Source organism: Carlito syrichta, unplaced genomic scaffold (assembly GCF_000164805.1).
Source record: "Carlito syrichta isolate Samal-C Ts95f unplaced genomic scaffold, Tarsius_syrichta-2.0.1 Scaffold91562, whole genome shotgun sequence".
NCBI lineage: Eukaryota > Metazoa > Chordata > Mammalia > Primates > Tarsiidae > Carlito > Carlito syrichta.
Genome location: NW_007035658.1, coordinates 536,343 through 552,788, shown reverse-complemented (window position 1 = coordinate 552,788; position 16,446 = coordinate 536,343). Strand labels below are relative to the sequence as shown.

The 16,446-nt window shown below is 38.1% G+C and overlaps 1 protein-coding gene across 2 annotated transcripts in view; it reads right to left on the bottom strand.

Annotated features, from left to right (window-relative positions):
* Positions 1–502: 502 nt before the first annotated feature.
* TMEM87A (transmembrane protein 87A) overlaps positions 503–16,446 on the bottom strand; it is a 59,454-nt gene continuing 43,510 nt past the window's right edge. For both annotated transcript variants that reach the window (XM_008059439.2, XM_021713014.1), the window contains 3 exons: positions 12,082–12,137; positions 11,570–11,600; positions 503–1,752 (listed from right to left, as the gene is read on the bottom strand). In XM_008059439.2, coding sequence (XP_008057630.1) covers positions 1,711–1,752; positions 11,570–11,600; positions 12,082–12,137 — 129 coding nt within the window. In that variant the 3' untranslated portion in view covers positions 503–1,710. The remainder of the gene's footprint in view (positions 1,753–11,569; positions 11,601–12,081; positions 12,138–16,446) is intronic.

Here is a 16,446-nt window from a genome sequence, read left to right as displayed (position 1 = left end):
GAAGTTATAAGTAAAATTATCAGGCTCCAGGCTATAGAATTTGTACTATATAATCCTGCTTTAACACAATAGGTTTTTTTTCCTCTAATCCCAAATCAACATCAAACAAGCCTCAAAAAATATTTTACCAAGTATCTTGCTGCATTATAAGCATTATATATATCTGTTAAGTTTTAATACACAACTGTAGCACACAGCAATACCACCAGTCTTTGGCTAATGAGTTAGTGTAAGAATATAATCAAATCTTCAGATTGTTGTTTCTTAGAGAAATTGCCTAGGCGAGTTTTTTAAAAAATCACCAAAGCAAAGAGTTGTAGAGAAACTACATAAATGGTAACACTTTCACTATAGTATGAGTTGGTGAAGACTTTGGTAATGTGGTCATTGGTTTCAACAGAAAATAAAACAATCTAGAAAAAAAAAGCCATGGAAAGAAAATTTTCATGAGAGTCTGGGAGAAAGAAGGGCCTTCAGAGAGATTAAAAACAATGAGAAAATATTAATTTTGTTAACATTTTTTATATTAAAAAGTGGCATGAACTTTTTATGTAGAACAAAAATCTTGGGAAGGCAAAACTGGATAAAATCATTAAAACAGAAATAGAGTGCTTCAAATGAATCCCATCACCTTGTGATGTCCCTTATAAACAATCTCTAAACCAACACCAAATACCAGAACAGTCCATCCTAAGGAGCGAGCAGCAGTCCAGGGCTTCCACATTACTTCATGCAGGAATAACTATGTAAATTAAGCCAGTAGGTCCTGTTTCTTTTGTAGAAGTTCCCTCTTCTGAAGCATTTGTCGTTCTAGCAGGGTGCTCACCTACAGCACTTAAATAGAGCACTTCTCTGCATCAGTGCAACACCCAGTGAATGGCATGAAGGCAAACAAGACATTGCCTAGGAGCCTGCAATGACACCCTTGAAGGCTTACAAAACAGTAGTTAAAAGTCTCGGAGTGTGCACCACATTGCCAGCAATGGGATGTGTCACAATAGCAGATGTCAAAAGAGTTAAGCTAATATTTCTCTTTAAAGTACATCTGAAATAGAAAAATCTTTAATATATACCATTTGTAAACAAAATTGCACTTGATTTTGCTTTCTTAAATGATCTGAATCACATTGTAACAGTTTCTCTCTTTTTCTTTTCTGATCATTGATAGAACCATGGCTCCTTAACTCAGAAGGGCCCTTTTTTCCTCAAAACTAACTTGGCAAGATGTAATCTTGTCTTCCCAGGAAAATGAAAAATAATTAACAATTTCCCCCATCACCTATGTAACTCCCTAAATAAATAAAAATTACAAGCAGTTGCTCCTGGAGATTACATATTATGATGTTGATGACACAGTCCTTTAGAAGATGTTAAACTTTTTAGTTCAACAGATTAAACAAATGAAATATTATAGAAAGTTCAGGAACAACACACATAAGTTGCATGAACATCCATATCAGGATCTGGGAGGGAAAGGGGCATCAATGTTGTAAATAAGAAGCTTGTAGATTTTTCTCATCCTATGAACTTGTTTTCAATAAGATAATCTCTTTTTTCTGACACCTCTCGCCAGCTCCAATGCCCCAAGATCAAGGAACAGATCAGGATGTCATTGCCTCCTTTAATCCCAGGGAACAGTGTAGAAGACTGACACAGAAGCTGATCTCTTCCCTGATAATAGCCATCTTCAGCTGCAAATCTTCCCATTCTTTACTCCATTTTGGACCTTTCAAAGTGTGTGATCATTCGTTCCTGGGGGGGAAAAAAGGTTTATTCTAAGTATATTAGTTTAAAATATTCTGTCTACATTCCAAATATCCTCTACATAGACTATCCAAAAAAACGTTTTCCACAAGTACTTGTTTATGTTAATTATTTGGAGCAATGGTTCCTAAACATCTAGGAAGATTTTGAACATCCAGTTGTCTCGGCCCCACCCAACATCAACTGAATCAACATTTTCTAGGCGCCTAGAATGCAAATTGCCAACTCCAAAAATAAATGTATATATTAGAACCAATTAAGATGATTAAGCAAATATTTACTTAAGACTAAGCTTTAATAAAAATTTGTACCTTCTCTAATTTAGGAATTTAACTTGAAGATCTAGTCAAGGATGTAGACAAAGATTCAGTCATAACACTCAGCATTGTAACAAAATAATAGAAAGAACCAAGTGTCCAAAAATATAGAGCTGTATAAACAATGATATATTCTTACAATGATATATTACAACACATTAAAATTACATTTAATAAAAAAGTTCCAGAGTCCTGTGGCACAACAATGTGCATGCAGCATTTTACACTTGACAATGATTATGAGGGAAGATTTTGTTAGGTGTATTTTACTACAACTGTCTTAAAAATCATGTTAAAAAATTACATTTGATTATAAAATAGTATTTACAGTGCCCCATTTCAATTTAAAAACACTAATGTACTATTACCATTAAATTTCCTTTCTTATGCAATTTTTTACCTTAGAGTTACTTTTTTTTCATTTTCCTTTGCTTCATTTGCTAAATACTTCTCACAAGTGTATCTTCATTTGTTAAATACTTCTCACAAGTTCTATCTCTGACAGAACTATAAATCCTTCTTGAATATGATCAATGATATCAGATAATCTATATACTTTTCACTTTTATCTTAGAAATAAATACCCCTTCTGAAGCTCTCTGTTCTCCCACTCCATCCAAGCCTTTGGCCCTGCTGCCACCCTGAGAATGTCTTACATCATAATGGGACTTCTTGTCTCTCAGTGTTGGACCCTTTATTTCCTACATCCCAAGTCTTTCTCTTAGTTTCCTCATTTTTGTGGAGAATATTTTCTACTACTTTCCTGAGAAAAACACACATAGGATGTCAATCATTTTGTTTTTTGTGTAACTGAAAACATCTTTATTTTACCCTCATATTGATAGCTTAGTTGAGTATATAATTCTGGGTTAAAAATAATTTTCCTTAGAATTCAAAGGCATTGTTTTGACTTCCAAAGTTGCTGATGCCTTTCTGATTCCTGGTCCTTTGCATAAATTCCTCTATAGTTCATTTAAGTTCTTTTTCAGCTTCTAAAAAATAAAGGCCTTGGAGAAAATGATGTCAGTAAGATGGCAGAATAAGAAGCCTGGACTCTCCTTCCCCCCCACACACACACTGATTCAACAATACACAGAACAATTCCCCTTGTAAGAAGTCTAGAAACCAGTTGAGGGGCCCCCTTACTACAGGTGAGCATGAAATCAACCATATTAAAGCAAGTAGGAAAATCTGAGGCACTGTCTTGCCATAACTGACCCCCTCCATAGCCAGCACAGTACCACATGATAGGGAGGAACCACCCTCCCCAACTCCTAGCTTCTCCCTGGGGATTAAGAGAAAAGACTGGAATGTACATCCAACTTTCTGACTTTCCTGGAACCTGCCTGAGCGACTGCTTTCTGTCTTGCCTGAATCTGAGGGCTAACAACAAAAGGTTACAGGTTGGAAGTTGCTGAAAACAAAGGTAGAAGTTTGGACTAGCAAGCAGGGGCTAAAACCATAGCCCCTCCCATAGCTCAGTGCAGAGCAAGCAGGTGGAAACTCCCCCCAAATCCCAGCATCTTCCTGGAGAGTTGGACTGTAAATCAAATGTTCCACCTTTTTTGGGAGGTTTTTCGAGGGGATTGGCTTCTTGTCTGAAAGCACAGAAGAGATCAACACACTTTAGGTGCCTAGGGGCCAGCGTGACATAAAAAGAGCTAAGCTACTGTGCCACTGCTCCAGAAGACCTGTGGTATAGCAGATGAACACTAAAAGGAACAAGATATTATAAATTAATGGGAGAAAAAAACCCCAACAAATTCCTCAGATTAGAAATTTAGATGCAGAAGTCCAGAGAAGATGCAATACAGAAAGGGTTTAAGAAGCCCCCAGAGCCGGGCTCGGTGGCTCAGCCTGTAATCCCGCACCTTTGGGAGGTTGAGGTGAGTGGATTGCCTGAGCTCGTGGGTTCGAGACCCGCCTGGGCAGCGAGACCTCACATCTACAATAAATCAAAAAAATCAGCCGGGCGTGGTAGCGCATGCCTGTAATTCCGGCTACGTGGAAGGCTGAGGCAGAAGGATCACCGGAGCCCAGCAGGTCGAGGCTGCAGTGACCAGGAGCAGCCACTGCACTCCAGTCTGGGCGACAGAATGAGACTCCAACTCAAAAAAAAAAGAAACCCCCAGAATCTTGGACCAGGCTGACCAGTGAGAGTATTCTGTACAAGTCTAGTCCATGAACACTGAGAGAGGTTGCTGGTTTTTGTTGTTTTGAATCAGGGTCTCACTCAGTCACCCAGGCTGAAGTGCAGTAGCACCATCAGGGCTCACTGCAGCCTCAACCTTCTGGGCTCAGACTACCCTTTTACCTCAGCCTCCTGAATACCTGGGGCTACAGACATGCACCACCATACCTGGCTATTTTTTTATTTTTTGTAGACATGAGGTCTTGCTATGTTGCCTAGGCTGGTCTCAAACTCCTGGATTCATGCCATCCTCCCTCCTTGGCCTCCCAAAGTGCTGGGATTATAGCCCTCTGAGCCACACCTGGTCAGTTGCTCAAAAACTGTTAAAACTAATAAACTAATAAATGGCTAGACACGATGGCTCACGCACTTTTCTCCCAGCACTTTGGGAGGCTGAGGTGGGCCGACTGCTTGAACCCTGGAGTTTGAGACCATCCTAGAGAACATAGCGAAACCTCATCTCTACAAAAACATCAACCAGGCATGGTGACGTGCCTATAGTTCCAGCTACTAGGATGCCAAGGGGGAAGGATCATCTGAGCCCAAGAGGTCGAGGCTGCCATGAGTTGTGATTGTCATGATTGTGGTACTCTACTCCAGCCTGGGCAAGAGAGTGAGACCCAGACTCAAAAGAAAAACAAACAAAAAACCTAACAAATGAATTCAGTAAAAGTGCAGAATACAAAATCAAAATTTTAAAATTGCATTTTTTAAGTTGGATTCTCACTCTGTCGCCCAGGCTGCAGTGGCACACTCATGGCCACCCAAGCTTTGACCTACTGGGCTCCAGTGATCTTTCTGCCTCAGTCTTACAAATAGTCAGAACTAAAGGTGAACGCTACCACGCCTGGCTAATTTTTTTAATTTATTTATTACAGAGATGAGGTCTCGCCAAGTTGCCTGAACCCACAGGCTCAGACAATCCACTCACCTCGGCCTCCCAAAGTGCTGGGATTACAGGCTGAGCCACTGAGCCCGGCCAAAAAGTTGCATTTTTATACACTAACCATGAACTAATCAAAAAAGAAATTAAGAATACAGACTCATCCCATCGAAAAGAATATTTAGAAATAAACTTAACCGATTTAGGAATAAACTTAACCAAGGACATATACTGAAAACTACAAATATTGATGAAAGAAATTAAAGAAGAGGCTGCCAAGGCAGAAGGATCACTTGAGGCCAGGAGTTCCAGGGGAGCATAACAAGACCTTGTCTCCACACAAAATTTAAAAAGTCAGTCATGGTGCATGCCTGTTGTGCCAGCTACTGGAAAGGCTGAGATGGGAGGACTACTTGAGCCCAGGGGAAGGAGGTTGCAGTGAGCCAAGATTATGCCACTACTTCAGCCTGAGTGACAGAGCGAGATCCTGTGTCCAAAAAAAAAAAATTAAGGAAGACATAAATAAATAGAAAAATATTCCATGTTTCTGGACTGAAAAACTCAGTATCACTGAAGTGTCCATGCTACTCAAAGCAATCTACAGATTCAGTACAATCCCTATCAAAACTCCAATAGCAATTTTTACAGAAATGAATCCCAAAAGTCAACACAATCTTAAGAAACAAGAATAAAAAGCCATCATACTGCCCTAATGTATTAAATGGCTATGTTAGTTAAAACATATGGTACTGTAATCAAGATAGATATACAGACCAAAGAAACAAAATGGAGTCCCAGAAATATAACTACATCTACAACTGGGTGGGGAGGGGGGAGAACAAAACCTGGAATTTATTTATAAAAAATTGCATCTTTACTCTTACATGTTTAAACTGCAGTCACCTTCAAAGTACTCTCTGTTTGATGCAATACACCTATCGAGACACTTTTTCCACTGCCCAAAAGCATTTGAACTAGGCAATTTTGATAACTTTTGGTATTTTGTTTCACCTGTTTCACATCAGCAAAGCATTTCTCTTTGAGGACTTATTTCATCCAGGGAAACAAAAAGAAGACACTTGGGGGCAAGATTGGGTAAATGGGGGGAGAGGGGACCTGGGGGTAGTACCATTTTTGGCCAAAAACTGCTGAATACTCAGTGCAGTGTGGGCAAGTGTACTCATAAATCATCCATCATGAAATAGGCAAATGGGTTGAAAGAGTCTCAAAAAGAAATTCATTGAGGCCAAATGCAGCCTCACAACACTAGCTGGTATACTGATGCCTATGGGTTCCTAGAACACTTTCCTAGTGGGAGAAGCCTGTATTACAAGGGGCCATCCCTCCAAAAGATAATTCCATTTTTTAGGGGGTCTCCTTTGTATATGGACAACTGGTATGACAACAGGTCTCTGAAAAGACAGTCAACACTACACAATAGGGAAATGATAGTTTCTTCAACAAATAGTGCTGGAAAAACTATATGTTCAACTGCAAAAGAAGTGGGCTCTAATCTTCACCATATAAAAAATCAACTCAAAATGAATTAAAGATTTTAACATAAGATCTGAAACTGCAAAACTCCTACAAAAAAAATAAGCTTCTTGAAATTGGGCTTGGCAATGATTTCCCAGAAATGACACCAAAAGCACAAAGCAACAAGAACCGAAAGACCAATGTGACTACATCAAACTAAAAAGCTTTGCAAAGAAAAACAATGAACAGAATGAAAAGCAGCCTACAGAATTGAAGAAAATATATGCAAATCATAAAAAGTCATGTATCACTTAGTGACATGGGTATACTCTGAGAAACTCGTCATCAGGGAATTTCATAGAGTGCACTTACACAAATCTAGATGTTATACAGTCTACTATACAACTATTGCTCCTGGGCAACAAATTTGTGCAGTATGTTACTATACTGAATACTTTAGGCAGCTGTAATACAATGGTAAGTATTTGTGTATCGAAAGATATCTAAACATAAAAAGGTACAGTAAAAATACAGTATTATAATCTTATGGGATCACTAGCATATATATGGTCTTCTGTTGACCAGAATGTCATTATATGGCACATGACTGTATCTGAAAAAGGGTTAGTATCCAAAATATATATGGAACTCCTACAATTCAATAGCAAAAAAAAAAAAAAAAAAAATCTATTAACCTGATTTAAAAATGGACAAAGGACCTGAATAGACATTCCTCAAAAGAATACTTACTAATGGCTGACAGGTATATGAAAAGATGCTTGTCATCACCAATCATCAGGGAAATGCAAATAAAAATCATGCAATATAACCTCACACCTGTCAGGATGGCATTTATCAAAGAACAAGAAATAAATGTTGGAGAGGTTAAGAAATTGGAGCCCTTGTACATTGTTAGTGGAAATGTAAAATGAGGCAGTCACTATAAAAAACAAGGAAACTTCCTCAAATAATTAAAAATAGAACTACCACAGGATCCAGCAATCCCACTTCTGCATTTATACCCAAAAGAAAAGAAGCAGGGTCCAAGGAGATGCACTCTTATGTTCACTGCAGCATTATTCACAATAGCAAAGATATGGCAATAATCCAAGTGTCCACTGCAGATGAATGGATAAAGAAAATATAGTATATACATACAATAGACTATTATTCAGTCTTAAAATGAAGGAAATTCTAACATGGGCTATAACTTGGATAAACCTTGACATTATGCTAAATGAATTAAGTAACAGAAGAACAAATACCACATGATTGCACTTATATGACATATCTAAAATAGTAAAACTTACAGAAGCAGAAAGCAAAATAATGGATACTGGGGCTAGTGGAGGGGGAAAGGAGATGTTGCTATTCAACAGGTATAAAAGTTCAATTAAATAAGACAAAACGTTCTAGAGATCTGCTGTACAACATTGTGCTTATATTTTTAACAATACTGTAACGTACACTGAATGAACTGTTAAGAGGGTAGATAGATCTCATTGCTATGTCTTCTTACAAAAAAAAGGCCTTGATATTTATGTATATGCAAAGTTTTGCATAGTTTTTTTCACAGAGGAAAATAAGAACAGATGGTTGAACTCAGTGCCACCAAAAGTACTGTAGTAAATCTGTATTCTCATGAAGAGCACAATCAGGTTTCACTTAATCAGCCCTCTCTGGTAGGAATAGAGCATGACTGGAGAGCCAAAGAGAAGCCAAAGAGAGGCCCTACAGACGAATAATTAGCAGAGGAAGACCTCAAGAGGAAGATCTGGAAACTGCAGAATATATCACAAAAAGCAAAGTGTTACACAGACAGGTTCAAATCTGAATGGTAGAGTTCTCAACCATTTCAATCCATAGAACAGATAAGGAATTTGACACTGTATATACTGTGTCGCATAGCAGGTAAGTGGGAAATAAACAAACCATTTTTAGCAGCCAGTTCAACACAGTGAATAAGAATTGAGCAGGATGTTTCTAAAAGGCTTTCTGAAATCAAAATACTCTATAATAATCTAATATCCAAGAACATGTCTAGAACTAGTTTATATGAACCCAGGCCACAATTCTAATATAAGATTTCTTTTTTTTTTTTTTGCCAGACACCGTGCTAAACATTTCATATTTATTGCGTCATTTAGTATTTTTTTTAAATTAATCAATATTTTTTATTATGGTTTTGTGGGGTACAGTTAAGGGTTAGGTGTACAAATACGTTTCATTCAGGCACCCTGTTGATAAGAGGTGTTTCCCCATCCCCAGACAGATATTTGCTACTGTTAATCCCATCTCCCTCCCCCCGCATAGTTTCCCACTATTGTCAGTCATTTTCTTATAGTATTCCATTGGATGTTCAAGGTCCATTATATGAGTGAGAACATGTGATACTTGGATCTTTGTTTCTGTGAGAGGTCACTCAGTATTATAAACTCTAGTTCCATCCAGGTTGCTGTGAAATTCATAATTTTGTTCTTTTTTATGGCTGCATAGTATTCCACCGTGTATATGTAACACATTTTTTAAATCCAGTCCTCTTTTGATGGGCAGCATGGTTGTTTCCAGGTTCTTGCTATTGTGAACAACGCTGCGATAAACATACGTGTGCAGGTATCTTTTTTATAGAGTGATTTGTGTTCTTCAGGGTATATTCCCAGTAGGGGGATTGCGGGGTCATATGGAAGGTCAATTTTTAGAGCTTTTGGGAATCGCCACACTGCTTTCCACAGAGGTTGCACTAGTTTACACTCCCACCAACAGTGTAGAAGTGTTCCCTTTTCACCACACCCTCTCTAGCAGCTGTTATTTTTTGAGTTGTTGATAATTGCCATTTTGACTGGAGTTAGGTGGTATCTCAGTGTGGTTTTGATTTGCATCTCCCTGGATCAGAAGAATCAACATTGTGAAGATGTTCATCTTCCCTAAGGTAATCTACAAATTCAATGCAATACCCATTAAATTACCAACAACATTCTTCTCAGACCTAGAAAAAACAACACAGGAATTCATATGGAAACACAAATGTCCAAGAATAGCCAGAACAATCCTCAGCAAAAAAAACAAAGCAGGTGGTATCACCATACCAGACTTCAAACTTTACTATAAAGCTACAATCATCAAAACAGCTTGGTATTGGTACAGGAACAGGTATATAGATCAATGGAACAGAATTGAGATTCCAGAAGCAAAACCTCAATTTCTCAACCAACTCATCTTTGACAAAGCCCCCACCACCTACCACTGGGGAGAGGAGAACCTATTCAGTAAATGGTGCTGGGAAAACTGGCTGACCACCTGCAGAAGACTGAAACAGGACCCCTATCTATCCCCATGCACAAAGGTTAACTCCAAATGGATCAGAGACCTAAATGTAAAACCTCAAACCATAAGAACATTAGAAAAGGAAGGAAATACTCTTACGGAAATCGGAACTGGCATCCAATTCCTGTACAAAACCCGAAACCCACAGGTCATAAGAGAGAAGATAGACAAATGGGACCTTATTAAACTGCCAAGCTTCTGCAAAGCCAAAGAAACCATCAAGACAGCAGGGGAGACAGCCTACAGACTGGGAAAAAGTATTTGCCAACTCTAGGTCTGACAAAGGCTTAACATCCTGGATCTACAAGGAACTGAAACGTACTGAAAAGAAGAAAACAAACAACCCCATTATAAAATGGGCAAAAGATATGAACAGACACTTCACAAAAGAAGACATCCGAGCAGCCAACGAACACATGAAGAAATGCTCAACCTCACTAACATAAGATTTCATGTAAAGTCTGCTAGACTAACTGCATGGAGGCAAATTAAAAGACTAAACGCCAACATAAAATTAGAAGTACTAATTATTATTATTATCATCTGAAGAAGGCAGCGACATAAATATTAAATGATAGGTAAATTAGTTTACATTTTTTTTGGTCTACTATATTCCTTTCTCAACACTTTTTCTTTTTTTTGGAATTGGAGTCTCACTCCTTTGCCCAGACTGGAGTGCAGTGGCACGCACATTCACGGTTACCCCAGCATTGACCTGCTGGGCTCCAGCGTCATTCCACCTCAGCCTTCTGAGTAGCCAGAACTACAGACACGCGCTACCATGCCCAGCTATTTTTTATTTTATTGTAGATACGAGGTCTCGCCAAGTTGCCTGGGCTGGTCTCGAACCCACGGGTTCAGGCAATCCACTTGACTCAACCTCTCAAAACGCTGGGATTACAGGCTGAGCCACCGAGCTTGGCCTTCTTATTATTTTTACCATGGTTAGATTAATGTTAAATTTGCATTTCTTAAAGACAAAGGAACTAGACAATAGAGAGTACTGTGCTACCCAATTAAAAAAAAATTTTCTGGCTGAGCACGGTGGCTCATGCCTGTTATTCCAGTACTTTGGGAGATCAAGGAGGGAAGACTCCTAGAGCCCAGAAGTTCAAGATCAGACTAGGCAACAAAGCAAGACCGTGTCTCTACAAAAATTATCTGGGTGTGGTGGTGCACACCTATATAGTCCCAATACTCTGTAAGTGGAGACAGGAGGATTGCTTGAGCCTAGGAGTTGGAGGCAGCAGTGAGCCATAATGGTGTTACTATGCTCCAGCCTGGACAACAGAGTGAGAGCCCAGAATAAAAAATAATTAATTAACTAATTAATTAGAATTAAAAAGTAAACTAAAATTTTTTTTTAATTCTCAAGTCTAGTCATATGACATTCGGGGAAAAAAGGGAACGTGCATAGACAGATGTAAAGAAAGAAAATATTCTTGAATGTTTGAGGTCTATTAGTATTTCCATTCTTGTCCTTTTCAACTATACCTGATATAGTTCTTCAGGCCATTTCTGAGTCAAATAAATAGAATTTCCTTGAACAGAGGACTCATTACTTCCTATTAAGTCATCACATCCACAATTTATGCACATTATTTGAATACGAACCTCATCTGAATCCAGAAGGGCTGGAAGTGCTCTGCAGAGAGAAAAATACCATATGAACAAAGTAAAATAAAGCCATAAAAGGTTCATAAAAGATAGAATAATAATTAATGTAATTCAAAGCTTTTTTATACATATCTAAGATTTGTATCTGATTAATGGCCCTTTCGGGAAAAAACAAAAAAGGCAAGCATAATAAACAAGAGTTACAGAAATTGTACAGAAAAAACATAACATGTTCTGCAATGTGATAGAACCAATGTTTAATTAAAATCATGGCCCTGGAAAGGAACCAAAACATTTCAAAAGGCTTATCCCATTTATTTTAGGAGGATCTATATAGCCAAATCAAGCAGAAATGTCATCAGAATGAATAAGCCCAGTTAGTTTTGTTTGTCAACTATTCCTAATCTTTTAATTCTTTTTCAGTATCTTATATTCTCATTAGCATGCTCTTCAGCTCATCCATTTAAAATAAAAAGGTAGTACTATCTGGTAATGATTCAAAAACTTACACATCTGTCACTGAAGAAGGAACATTCTCTTCTACCCACTTCAAATCATCTTCCTGCTGGGAACATAATAAATACCACTTGTTACTAAAATATACCACATAATACATCTCAAGTAAGAACATGAAGGTCATAAAATCTTTAGTCTTTAGTAACTAAGGGGTCTCTGACAGAAAAGCCAACGGTTTCAATTTAAAAAATGTTTTCAATACCTTGGACCAGTATCTTCTCAATTCCTCCACAGTCCGTGGTAATTGCCACTCAACCCTCTGCTTTTATGACTTCAGCTTTTTGGACTGAGTGAGATCGTGTAGTATTTGCCTTTCTGTGCCTGGTTTATTTCACTTAACATAATGTCTTTCAGGCTCATTCATTTTCTCACAAATGACAAGATTTACTTCTTTGTAAAAAATGAATGGTATTCTATTGTGTATATATACATTTTCTTCTATCTGTTCTCCTGTTGATGGACACTTAGGGTGATTCCATATCTTGACTATTGTGAACATAGTCAATAGTGCTGTAATGAACATGTAAATGCAAGTTATCTCTTTGAAATACTGAGTTCATCTCCTTTAGCTATACCCAACAGTGGGACTAACGGATCATATGAATTTTATTTTTAATGATTTTGAAAAACCTCCATACTGCTTTTCATAATGGCTATAATAACCTACACTCCCACCAACAGTGTACAAGGGTTCCCTTTTCCCTATATCCTTGCCAACACTTGTTTTTTGTCTTTTTTATAAAAGCCACAAACAGGTATGAGGTGACATCTGACTGTGGTTTTAACTTACACTTCACTGATTATTAGTGACAAAGATTATTTTATCTACCTGTTGGCTATTTACAGGTCTTCTTTTAAGAAATGTCTATTCAGGTTCTTTGTCCATTTTAAAATTGGGTTATTTGTTTCGTGCTATTGAGTTTCTTATATAAACTGGATATTAACCCTTTATCAGATGTATGATTTACAAATGCTTCCTTCCATTCCATAGGTTGTCTTTTTACTCTGTTGTTTCCTTTGCTGTGTAGAAGCATTTTAGTTTGATGTAACCTCATTTCTCTATTTTTGCTATGCTGCCTGTGCTTTTGGGTTCGTATTCCAAAAAAAACCCAGATCAATGTCATGAAATTTTTCTCTCATGTTATCTTCCATTAGCTTTATACAGTTTCAGATCTTACATTTAAGTCCTTAAACCATTTTGAATTGATCTTTGTACAGAGTGTGAGATAAGGATCTAATATTATTCCTCTGCATGTGAATATTCAGTTTGCTTAGCATCATTTACTAAAGAAACTGTCCTTTATTCATTGAGTTCTTGGTACCTTTATCAAAAAAATCAACTGGCCATAATGTGTGGATTAAATCTCTGCACTATCCTGTTCCACCGGCCTTTGTGTCTATTCTTATATCAGTACTATACTGTTTTGATTACTATAGCTTTGTTGTATATTTTGAAGTCAAGTAGTGTGATGTCGCTAAGTTTTGTTCTTTTTTGCTCAAGACAGCTTTGGCTATTCAGGGTCTTTTGTGGTTCCATATAAATTTTAAGATTGTTTTTTCCATTTCTGTGAAAAATGTCATTGGAATTTTGATAGGGATTCCACTGAATCTATAAATCCCTTTGAGTAGTTTGGACTTTTATTTTACTTTTCTCTTTAAAGATGTGGGGTACAATTCAGAATTATGTATACAAATGGACATCTTACAGGTAAAGTTTGGCCCTCCTTTTGGTTCCTACTTTGCCTGGTTTGAGATCAGTACCTATATTGATGTGTTCTCTCCTACACCCTGGCAGCAGTATCCCACTACTGCCAATTCTTTTCTTATAGTGTTATGGTCAATGTTCAGGATCCGCTTATGGGTGAGAACATGTGACACTCTGTTCTTTGTTTCTGTGATTGATCAGAGTATTACTGACTATAAATCCATCCAAGTTGCTGCAAAGTCCACGTTTGTCCTTCTTTATGGCTGTGTAATAATCCATAGTGTAAATGTGCCACATTTTTCTTATCTAGTCCTCTTTCAATGAGCAGCATAGTTGGTTCCATGTTTTTGCTATTATGAATAGTGTTGCAATAAACATCTATGCAGGTATCTTTTTTGTAGAATGTTTTGAGTTCCTCTGGGTATATCCCAGTAGGGGATTGCTGGGTCATATGGAAAGTCAATTTATAGTTCTTTTAGAAATTGCCACACTGCTTTCCAAAGAAGTTGAACTAGTTTGCATTCCCACCAGCAGTGTAGAAGTGCTCCCTTTTCTCCTCATCCTTACCAGCATCTGTTGTTGTTTGTTTTATTAATGATGGCCATTCTTACTGGAATTAGGTGGTATCTCAATGTGGTTTTGATTTGCATTCCTTTAATGATTAGAGGTTGAACACTTTTTTCATGTACCTGTTGGCTGCCTATATATCTTCTTTTGAGAAGTGTCTATTCATGTATTTTACCCACTTTTTAATAGGGCTGTTTGCTTTTTTCCTTTCAACATGTTTGAATTCCTTGTAGATTCAGGATGTTAGGCCTTTGTCAGGAATATAGTTGGCAAATAATTTTTCCCATTCTGTGGGCTGTCTCCCTGTTCTCTTAATTGTTTCTTTGGCTTTTCGGAAGTTTTTCAGTTTAATGAGGTCTCACTTGTCTATCTTATCTCTTATGGCATGGACATCCGGATTTTTGTTTTTTTGTTTTTTTTGAGTGGAAGTCTCACTCTGTCACCCAGACTGGAGTGCAGTGGCCGCTTCCGGCCACCGCAGCCTCGACCTGCCAGGCTCCGCCGATCTTTCCGCCTCAGCCTTCCAAGTAGCCAGAATTACAGGCATGCGCTACCACGCCCGGCTGATTTTTCGATTTATTGTAGAGATGAGGTCTCGCTGCCCAGGCGGGTCTCGAACCCGCGGGCTCAGGCAATCCACTCACCTCAGCCTCCCAAAGGCGCGGGATTACAGGCTGAGCCACCGAGCCCGGCTTTTTTGTTTGTTTTTTTAAGTTGGAGTCTCACTGTTACCCAGGCTGGAGTGCAGTGGCACACTCACTGCCACCCCAGCATCAACCTGCTGGGCTCTGGTGATCCTTCCACCTCAGCTTTCCAAGTAGCTGGAACTACAGGCAGTGCTACCATGCCTAGTTAATTTTTTATTTTATTGTAGAGATGAGGTCTCGCCAAGTTGCCCAGGCTGGTCTCGAACCTGCGGGCTCAGGCAATCCACTTGCAAGCTCAGGCAATTCACTTGCCTCAGTCTCCCAAAGTGCTGGGATTGCAGGCTGAGCTACAAAGCCTGGCCTTCTTCTTGGATTTTGATCAGGAATTGGTTACTTACTCTGATTTCTATAAGGGTATCTCCTGTATTTTCTAAGATTCTTATAGTTTGAGGTTTTACATTTAGGTCTTTGATCCATTTAGAGTTGATTCTTGTGTATGGTGATAGGTAGGGGTCCTATTTCAATCTTCTGCATGTGGTCAGCCAGTTTTCCCAGCACCATTTACTGAACAGGTTCTCCTCTCTCCAGTAGTTGTTGGTAGAAGCTTTGTCGAAGATGAATTGGTTAAGAAATTGAGGTTTTTGCTTCCAGAATCTCTATCCTGTTCCACTGGTCCATATGCCTGTTCTTGTACTTTACAAAGTAAATGAAAGAGAGAGGGAGGATTCACCTCCCCAGGGCAGAGGAGCGGGGGGCAAAAGACAGGAAGCATGGCAATGGCCATAGTCTAGTAAGGCAATGGCCCCAATGGCCTGGCAATGGTCCCGTAAAGACATTTTAACAATAATTCTTTCAGTTTATGAGCACAAAATATCTTTCCATTCATTTGTGTCTTCTTCAATTTCTTTCATCAATGCATTATAGTTTTCAGTGTCCACAGGTCTTTCATCTCTTGGTTAAATTTCTTTCTTTCTTTCTTTCTTTTTTGTAGCTATTATAAATAGAACTGTTTTCGTGATTTCTCTTTAGAATAGTCATTGTTAATGTATAAAGACACTACTGATTTTTGTATGTTGATATAGTATCCTTTAATGTTACTGAATACGTTTCTTAGCTCTGAGAATTTTTTGGTGGAATCTTTAGGGTTTTCTATATAGAAGATCATGTTGGAGGGGGTTGAATAATGAGAAGTTACTTAATGCATATCATGTACATTATTTGAGTGATGGATACACTAAAAGCCCAGACTTCACCACTATGTAATATATTCATATAACAAAATTATACTTGTAACCCTTACATTTATACCAAAAAAAAAAAGATCATGTTGTCTGCAAACAGGGACAATTTAACTTCCTTCATTACAATTCGGATGCCTTTTATTCCTTTCTCTTGTCTAACTGCTCTGGCTAAAACCAAATACTTTAATTTCTAAAACC